At 29.2% G+C, this 10170-nt stretch overlaps 1 protein-coding gene across 4 annotated transcripts; it reads right to left on the reverse strand.

Annotated features, from left to right (window-relative positions):
- Positions 1–865: 865 nt before the first annotated feature.
- On the reverse strand, positions 866–9906 carry LOC123299558 (microtubule-associated protein RP/EB family member 1). 4 transcript variants are annotated; one of them, XM_044881785.1, is made up of 6 exons: positions 9751–9906; positions 9090–9370; positions 7797–8019; positions 1986–2095; positions 1763–1915; positions 866–1259 (listed from the first exon to the last, which is right to left on the reverse strand). In XM_044881785.1, the coding sequence occupies exons 2-6, from the start codon at positions 9354–9356 to the stop codon at positions 1203–1205; spliced, it is 810 nt and encodes a 269-aa protein (XP_044737720.1). In that variant the 5' UTR covers positions 9357–9370; positions 9751–9906; the 3' UTR covers positions 866–1202. The 4 variants fall into 4 exon arrangements, with proteins under 4 accessions (XP_044737720.1, XP_044737722.1, XP_044737718.1 ...); XM_044881787.1 differs by having other exon boundaries at positions 867–1259; positions 1992–2095; positions 9751–9905; XM_044881783.1 differs by lacking the exon at positions 7797–8019 and adding an exon at positions 4016–4259 and having other exon boundaries at positions 870–1259; positions 9751–9905.
- Positions 9907–10170: the final 264 nt, after the last annotated feature.

The following is a 10170-nucleotide window of genomic DNA, read 5'->3' on the forward strand; positions in this document are numbered from 1 at the left end:
GTCACTCAATTGTAAATTTAGCACAAGTATCTCGAAATTAGGTACCTAATATCGCAATTCGGGACACTTAAGTTGTCAATTAAGCTACATCTTAGTTCTTGCTGTAAAACTTTTACGTGGAACATTTTCATCAAATCGAAAAACTAAACGCTTTTAAAAAATTAAGTTCGGTTCAACAAACTCTTATCCGAATGGAATTGAAAAAATAGTATTTTGTATTAAGATTTTCATGGAATGGGGTGATCAGGCCATCAAATCTTTATCCAGGAAATGAGTTTTACTAAGTTTATATCTTATTTTGTAAGCAATGAAAACTCATTAACACAGAACTTCCCATGAAGTTTGCGCGTTATCGAGATTCTACTGTATCTTGTCAAAAATTCTCTAATACTCAAATCGGTGAACAATCTAGGTTAAAAATAACACAACAAAGACATTTTACGGTCCATTTTTTTCTCATATATAATGCAAATTTTATTTCAATCAAGAGCGTCTCCACCATTTTATCAATAATATTTGTTGAATATAATAACACATCTGCAAGAATAATTAATAATAAATGTCGTAACAATTTTAAAAAATTAAAAAAAAGAAACATTACAAGAGAAACACTATTATTATACTTTTTAATTAAAAAAATTCAATTTTTTATCGATTATATCAAAAAAATTACACAAAAAATCAAACGAATTGGATGAAATATTGGTTTTTGAGATTTATATATGTATAATACTCACAAATATTAAATATAACTCACTCTTTAATTAAACTTTTTTAATTTTACAGAAGAGTATCAATTTTTCGATTTTGTTCCTTCATTCAATAATTAATAATAATAAAAAAACGCAATAAAAAAACATTAAATATAATAATATATGTAATAGGAAAAGTTGGGAGGATAATGGTCAGACACACAAGTGTAAAAACAAGATGCCAGAACTATAATAATTATAATAACATTGAAAAATTGTAATAATATTAATTTTAACAACACATTTTTTAAATTTCAAAAAGTTTCGTTTTTGTATTTTGGATTCCGAGCAAGGAGTAAAAAATTTAGGAGGCAATCTAGTTTTTTTTTAAAAGAAATGAAACATGTTTTTTTTTGTTTTAGAGTTTTAGACTTTTTTTTGCAGCAAAAGCTAGTATGTAGCTTGTTGTTAAGCTTTACGATGATGATGTGTGTGCACATAAAACTATATTTAGTATTCTTCATCTTCTGCAGGCGGTACTTCGTCCTCTGGAGGTACAAATCCTTCCTATGAATATAAAGATGAAATTTTATTAAAATTATTAAACATGGATGAAGTGTTGGGGAATAACATGCAAGATGATAAAAGGTTCGGCTCTCAACTTGTAAATCAATATATATAACTTAATTTCACATGGAAACAAGCTGAAAAATGTGAATTTAGTGTGATTCCAATTGGCTCTTAGCATCAAGGGTTATCATGACAACACAATCACAAGTGATTTTTTTTACTATCATGTTTCTAGTTTTATTGTTTCTTGGGTTTGAAATAATAAAAATAAGAAAGATTCGGCCTGAGTGTAAAAGTTTATGAGTACACAAATGAATCAAATTAAAGGACCCCCCTACATAGATAGATAGATACGTGATGCAAATTTTTTGATGGATCTTTAAAAATAAGACAAAAATCTTTCAGAAGTTTATCTTCCAAGACAAATATTACACCATTCCGAAGGCTTGCATTATTGACCAGGTTTTAATTTTATACGAATTGTTATTTAAGAGTCTTACCTCAGTCGCATACAGTACTTCAAGAATCTTTTGTACAATAGGTAATTTTTCATTATCGTTTTCCTGGCATAACACTTCAATATCTCTTAATTTTCCAAAGTAAAAATCTCTCTCTTTCTCAAGCCCGTCCACATTTAATTTCATTTCAATTAACTGAAATCAACAAAAACAAAATCATTATTAAATTATAATTGAATAATTGAGAAGTTTTTCAAGAACTAACGCCAACCTGATGAGTTAATTCTTCTACTTTTCCGTTATCTCCTCTATTTGACACACTGTTGCCACCAGATATTGGTTTTACAGCCGGACGTGTTGGTTGCACTTTAGCCACTAAAATATAAATCAAAATTGTATTACATGTGAAGAACTTTAAAATTACAAAAAATTTACAGTGATCGGAATTACTATAAGATTTTATTTCTGATTGGCTTTTCGAAATTGGACTAAAATAATTGGGAGATTGTTGCGATTTAGATAAAAAGTGTCTAAGGTAACTTAAATCTAAAAAATATAAAAATTCATTTTATTATTGAGTCTTTTCTAAGATTCTTTGATATTTCCCTCATTCCTATAATTCCCAAGCTAGCGCTTTCAAATAATTCATGATTTTTGTCCACTATCAAATTTTGGATTTTACCCAATAGCAAGTTACCTCATTTTAAAGTTAACTCAATTTTTCTTTTTATCGTTCAATGTAATTTCTATTTTTAAATGGTGATGAGATTAACAGAACATATTTTTTCGATTAGCCAATCAAAAACAATCTTACCATTTAAATTTGACTTATTACCACCATTTAAAGAATATTTTGACCAAAGTTATAATATTTAATAGTAATTCTGATCACTTTTAATATCTCTATAAATGTTATATTAAACCAAGAGCCAGACGTAACAAATTTTGATCATGGATTGAATTGCTCTTCTTGTCTTTATCGATTAAGATCACGTATAATATAAAATTAAAAGCGCTTAATAAATCGCGTATCTGCTGATTATTTAAATTAAATTTAAAATTAATTCGAAAGCCGAGAATTTGATACATAGATTTTAGCTTAATAATCCGTCTTACACTAAAATATGAAAAAATCTTGACGCCATTAATTAGTTTTGCGTCTTTTATCGATAGTATACACGGCGTCAAGATTCTATGTCGATAATGAAAAGAGAACAATCGATGAATCGTTATATTTCGAAGTAAACGTGAATAAGAATTATCGCCGTAGACTAACAATGTTTTTTGAAGTAATTATAACAATTGACGTCAATGGCGTCCAAGATCATAATCACTACCCATTCTTCGGGCGAGGGGCTTAGTTAATATCCTTTACATCCCCAATTCAAGATGTCCAGTGCATGATCAAAATTTTTCAGGTCTTGCTCTTGGTATATATTTTGTTAATGTTAATTTACATTTCTATTTTTGAAAATTTTAATCGAAAAAGGTAAAAGACATTAAGATTAAATAAAGTAGCACAAACAAAGCAAGTTTATCACTAAATATGGTGGAGTAAGTATGTAAAAATTAATTTTTTTATTATTAATATAAATAATAAATAATCCTAATTTTTTAAATATTTATAACATGTCTAAAACGGAATTCATGCGAATTGGATGACACTGATGCAATTAATTAATTAACACATAGGTGAAAAAATGTTTGCCAATTTAAGCAATCTTTTGAGACGTGTCATGTCTTTAAAGATTCTACAATCAGTTTATAGTCCGCGGGACAGCACACTTTTTGTTAAAGATGTTGTCCCGGGGACTGTCTTCTTCCAAAAAAAAAATGTAAACTTATTTAACCTTTAAAAATCAGTTACATCATTGGGCCTATTCAGAACAACTTAGGGCCATGCGATTGAAGTTAGAAACCTAGCACATACGAGGAATAATCTGTACACTTAACTAGGAAGCACTGATGTTATTTTTCAAATACGTAGAGTTTCTAACTTAGACCTGTTAGCACTAAGTTGTTCTGAACAGACCCATTAATACTTACTCAACCATATATTTACATATTATTTATATTAATTCAATTAACTAATGCACAAAGTGTTGGGGCATGCAATATTAAAAAACAAATCCGTTACGTTAATTTACATAAAAGAAACAGTGATGTGTGGAATTATGTGTAAATAAATAAAAAAAGCATATCTATGAAAAACAAAACAAAACGCAAATAGACAACAAAAAATGAAACCAAAAAAACAAATTACAAAATAATAATCAAATAAAAAATAATAATTACTGGCTTTTGCAGCGGGTGGTTTGACTTCTTGACGGAACGTATTTGATGCACGTGGAGCATGTACATTAGAATTACCACGGGGACAATTGGCACCACCGCTACCTAATTGAACACCACCTCGGGAGATAACTGGATCGTAACCAGTGTTACCTTGGTAATTAGCGTCGAAAAATTTTTTAAACCATTGTAAAAATTCGAAGTTATCTTGAAATCTACCTTTTACTAATTTATCAATCGGTACTATCTAATAGAAACAAAAGAAAAACAAACAAAAAATCATTCAGTCAAATCATTTTAGGAAAAAGAATACGGTGGAGGCTTCCACATAAATATCGGTAAAATGATTTTTTTGAGCATATATATGAGCACTCCGTGTAAGGGAAATCTAACTTCATCAATCACAATAAAAAATTTTCTACACCCCCTGCATGATAAGCTCCTGGAAGTACAAATTTCCGTTGTAAGAAAATAGAATCGGCCTTGACAACCAACTCAAATTTTCAGTCATTCTAATAAAATTATCAAATACTACTTCTGTTACCAGATCTATGAATGCTGAGTGTATCTGATTTCCACCCCGATTTTTACCTCGACAGCGGCAAGGGATATATGTGTTTGACCGGTATGTATGTATGTATGTATCTGTTCCCTCATAAATTCTAATTACTGTCAAAATTTAATAAATGAGGTATCGTTGAAAGCGTCTTGATGATCCGCTGATTAAAAGCTATGTGATGTCACATTAAATTGAATAAAGTGTCCTCTAAAGGACACAAATGAAAATTCTTCGCTAAAATAGTTTCGGTTTCTGATCTTGAATAATGTACCCAACTTGTTTAACAATCAGTGGCGGATTTGAGGGTTGGCAAAGGAGCAGTTGCTCACTGGGGCAACCAGAAGGGAAACGGAAGGGCTCGGCAGGCCTCCAGATCAGTCACGAAGAATAAAAAAATACGTCTTTTTCAAGGACTCTAGGGAGATTTTGTCCAAAGAACCATAAAAGATATGATTTCCAAAAATTACTTCATCAAAATATTTATTTAAAAGTAAAATCCTAAAATGATTTGGACTGAAATAAATAAAATAAAAATTCTTCTAAATATGGGATAATTGAATAATATATTTTATTACTTGTGAAAGAATTAATGAAGTTACTTGAATATTCAAGTAAGTCATGAATCGCTTCCGGTGATGGTGAATTGTTTATAATAATTAAAGAATTTATTATTCATCAGGTTCATTGTTAATTTATTTATCTGCGATCAGACAATCATAAATTAGATTAATTAATTCCTAATTAAGATGGATATTTCCGAACGTTTCTTGATGGCTTTATTATTCTAGTAAGACGTCGTTAAAAATACCAGATGGAATATTTCTTTCATTATTTTTCAAAAAATTGAGGTCTAGCTTACTCTGAAATACTCGGTTCGACATTTTTATTTCATGTACGCAAATCATCAAGAAAGTACAAGGGAAAACAAAATTAAAACAAAATAATTTTGTTTTAATCGTACTTTTGGAGTAATTTGCGTGGATAATATTGGCCGGTTTGTCTCCAGGTTTTTGTGGAGTCTTTCACCTCCTGAATAAATATTTTTTAATAGAAGTTCGTCCGAATTTTCATTTACTTGATATCAAAGAAAATCTCTATCCTTAATTCGTCCCTAACTATATTTTTGTAGAAAATTTCTATTAACATGTTTTGTTTTTCCAAGTGTTACATAAATGTTAAAAAAATTAGTTATTATGCCACCAAACCAAAAAATTATTGTGTTAAGATTACAAGTTGATTTTTTTTTTAAACTTCCTATTCATTTTGGAAAACCCTGTATTTATTTGCATATCAAGTTATAAAATATATAATTTATTTGACCCCACTTCCAGATTACATTATGTTTAAAACACGCATACAAGATATACGCTCGATAGAGAACACCGCACGCTAGAATCTGGTTGTTCGTTGAAATTAACAGTATTATTGATAATAATTCAATTAAAAAAATTCATAATAATTTTACTCTGGAATCTAGGTGATGTTATTTGAACTTCATATCAATAAAATGAAAAACAAGTTACCCGGCTTGTAAGAAAAAAAATTACATAACTAGTTTATTATAAAGTTACAAACGGAGGTTAAAAAAAAAACAAATATGTAATTTAAGACTTCATTAATCAACTTTGTGTTATATATTCAAGACATAAATATTTTATTATGTTTATATAACATTATTTACGTGTTCGATGTGACATTGAAAATTTATGTTATGTGTGTCTAGTACACCTTCAATTATTGATGAAATTAACGTTAATAGGTTGTCAATAACGACCATATTGATTTATTTTTAATTTTAAAAAAACATAAGTCATCCTTCGAATTATTTCGAATAAAAGACAGTTCCTTTATTAAATTAAATTATTGAAAAGTTTCTAATTTTCTAAAAAGCGTATAATACGTACCAGTTTCCTAACTATCTAATTCTAAAACGAGTCTAATAGTGTGCTAGAATATTTAGGTATTTGAGTCGAAGACAACGAACGGGATATTTAAGAAAGGTTCTGAAATTTTGTAGGAACCATTCAGTGTTAAGCTCAATTCTTAATTAACACTGTAGATTATTGAATAGAAAAGGTTCTTGCATAGTCGCCATTATTAATCCAAACAGTCACTACAGACAGGCGTCTGTTTCTAGAGAAAAATTTACTAATTAAAAATCCATTTTTATTTTTCCTTGTTCAAATGTGGGCAACCGATTCGTCATTCTGTATCGATTTTACTCTAATTAGTCTTTTATTTTATACCAAGGACAAGGTTATGGTAAAACAAGTTCAATGACGATATCAATCGACGAAAATACGTCATTTTAACTATTGAAAATCAAACCACATGTAAGAGAATTACAAAGAACGGCGGGGGATATAATTCTAAAACAATGCTGGAAATCAACCATAACTTTATGTGAAATGAAAAATAAAAGCATGCTTACCCATAAACACAATTAAAAATAAAAATTAATATACAATAAATAGGTCTAGAGCCAGAAGCAGTATTTGACAGTCATTTCAGAACGGTTAGATATTTGAAACCCTGTTGTTAAAGACATACCTAGAGAATTTTCCCCTTTTCGTAAATTTTAGTTGGAGCAAAACTTGTTCAACACGACTTTGACAACACTCTTTCAAAATCTAGTTGAGGAAATAAGTTATTTGATCCAGAAATCGATTCCTCGCCAGTTGATTTTTATGAGAGCTGATGAAAAAAGTTTGCCTGAGTGTACTCAACAAAATCATATCCATGTGAACTTCTGCTTTTTCGATTTACGCCCATAAAGTGGTTGTCAAATCAAATTTTTGTCCAGAACCACAAACAAATCTTCATTTTAGGCGAAAATCTGCTTTATTGTCCAGAAATAGGATATTTCTACCCAACTTAGCGAACGTAAATCGAAAAATCACAATTTCGCATGGATATGCTTTTGTTGAGAGCACTCGTACATTTTCCATCAGCAACCATACAAACCAATTGACGAGAAGTTAATTTCTGAGTAAGGATTGTTAGATTTCGGATTTATTTTCTAGATTAACAGTTCTGTAATGGGTATCAAAAACTACAACTGCCCTAGACTTAAAATAAAACTAAAAAAAAAGGAGATTTGTGTACAAGTGTAAATTAATAAAAACATGCCGATTTACAAAAAAATAAATAAATATAGTAATATAATCCGTATATAGGCTACACTATTCAAAATATTATTGTGATTTTGATTTGAAATATGATTACCCTGCTGTCGGCTTTGTGGGACAGCTCTAGGCGGTGGTGCATATGAATTCACAGCACCATGATGCTGTTCACAGGCTCCCGACCCTAACGGTATACCACCGCGAGCCTCAAAGCCATCATATTCACGACCATCATAATTTGCATCGAAAAATTTTTTAAACCATTGTAAAAATTCAAAATTATCTTGAAAACGGCCTTTTATCAATTTATCTACTGGTATTACCTATAATTTTTTTTGTGGTTTTCGTTATTTTTTTATTTTATTTATTTAGAAATTTTGATATGATGCCGATTATACTTTCTCATATAAACAAATTTTAAATCATTATGGTGGCCACGAATATTTAATCAAGTTAATTCCATTGTTATTTCAAGTTTTTCGGATTTTAAAATCAAATTCTTTACTATTTTTTCCGAAAATTTAGAAGAAATCATCTGATCAAACTATCCGTCCATTTAATATAACAACTGAAAACTAGTTCCTCCGTAAATGAAGGGGGCCACCATATATCCAATCGAACAATTTTAATATTTTTTAGGATGTCCAGGGTATTGTTACAATTTACCCAATCTCGAGGCTGACGACAAATCCCTATCCCCATATAAAAGCGAAAGTTTGTTTGTTACGCTTTCACGTAAAAACTACTGAATGGATTATAATGAATCCCAATCGGATGTTATTTGACATCCGATTCAAATCGGCAACCTAAAATATCTCCCAGAGCACAGTTTAAGCGGTAAATACTTGATGTTTTTGTGCCAAAACTTGGAATTTCCGATCAGCGACCAAAAAAAACCTACTAGATGACCATTTTAAGGTAAAATAAGCTATTCAAAATAATTTTGGGCTACATTCTGGAGCCCTATGCTCTACTATGACTAGGTCTCCTATGACAGCTGAATGTTACTTGGAGTCCTATAAACATGTACCAAAAAGTTTCAATAAAATCGTGGGTTCCCAAATCACTCCCCTCAGAAACAAACTGAACTTTAACGTCATTAGAATTTTTAAACTTAATTCGAAAAACTAAATTTTGAAAACGGAAAATGATAGGATTTGAATGATTCCTACGTCTTACCACAATTTTTTAACACTAAAAATTCCCGGTTTCTGGACATCCTGTTTCAGATTTCATAGAAATACACTAATTAAGCGAATTATTCATAAATTAACACTCAGTTTATATGAGAAAGTAATAAAATGAAATATTCTAGGTAAAAAAAATGAAAGATTAATCACAACAATTCTAAAAATTAACAAATAATATTTATTATAAAAAAAAATTTCCAAACCTTTTCCACACCCATTTTTTTAAATCCAGCTTGTAAAACTTTAAAATTTTGAATATATTCATGTTCTAAATTTGTTTTGAATTTCACTCGTTTTAATGGTACAGAACCAGGAAATAACATGTCCATAAATTGACAATAAGCAGCCCCCGTACATAGTTCTTCTATTTTACTGAAACTAGCTGATAAACAATCGTTGACCCATAACAACATATCATGCCTTGACAGATTTTCCGATGTCACATTCGTCGAAAATACATTTACAGCCATTTTGCTGCTGTTTGCTATAAATATTTTCGAAAAATAAAATCAAAATTAATTTAAAACAAAACGTATTTTCATAAGATAAGATTATCACAATTAAAATTCTCGTAAATGTCACAAATGTCACACAGAAAAAAAGTTCTAAACACAAATCAATGAAAAAAATAAATAGTTACATAGAAAATATTTTTATAAATAAATTACGATATTTCTAACAAAATTTACAACGAGAAATTGTTAAGCTATGACTGTATATTAATTCGGTCGGCATTCAATTACAGTTATATCTTCCACGTTTTAATTTTGTACTCAATTTTGAAAAAAATTTATCAAAGTATGTTTTTTATAAACAATTTATATTAAATTTAATAATTTTTTAATAAAATTTTAATTTACTTACCTAAAACTAATCAAATTTTTTATAGGCCGGGAGTGGTTGGTTTTGTTACAAAAATTTTTTTCGTCAACCACAACGGGCGATTGAATGCTTAGTTTTGAATAAACCAGAGGGAAGCATCTATCAATGTCCGCTGGTTTATGCACTTTGTTATGTGTGCTATTTTAAAATCTATTAAATTTTTGTAATTAACAGTGGCGTATTTAACTTTAATTACAATTAATGTAAAATTGAAGAAAAACACATTAATTAATTACATTAAAACATTTTTAATATTTGTTTTTGAAATATTTTGTTGTCAACTTATTTTGTTTTAACTAGCAATAGAGAAATAGGTTTTTTATATGAACTCTTTTTAAAAGTAACGATAATTATCTTGTTGAATTCATTTGTAACTCTTAAAAATTTCATCAAGCATTCATT

This window comes from Chrysoperla carnea, chromosome 5 (genome assembly GCF_905475395.1).
Source record: "Chrysoperla carnea chromosome 5, inChrCarn1.1, whole genome shotgun sequence".
Taxonomy (NCBI): domain Eukaryota; kingdom Metazoa; phylum Arthropoda; class Insecta; order Neuroptera; family Chrysopidae; genus Chrysoperla; species Chrysoperla carnea.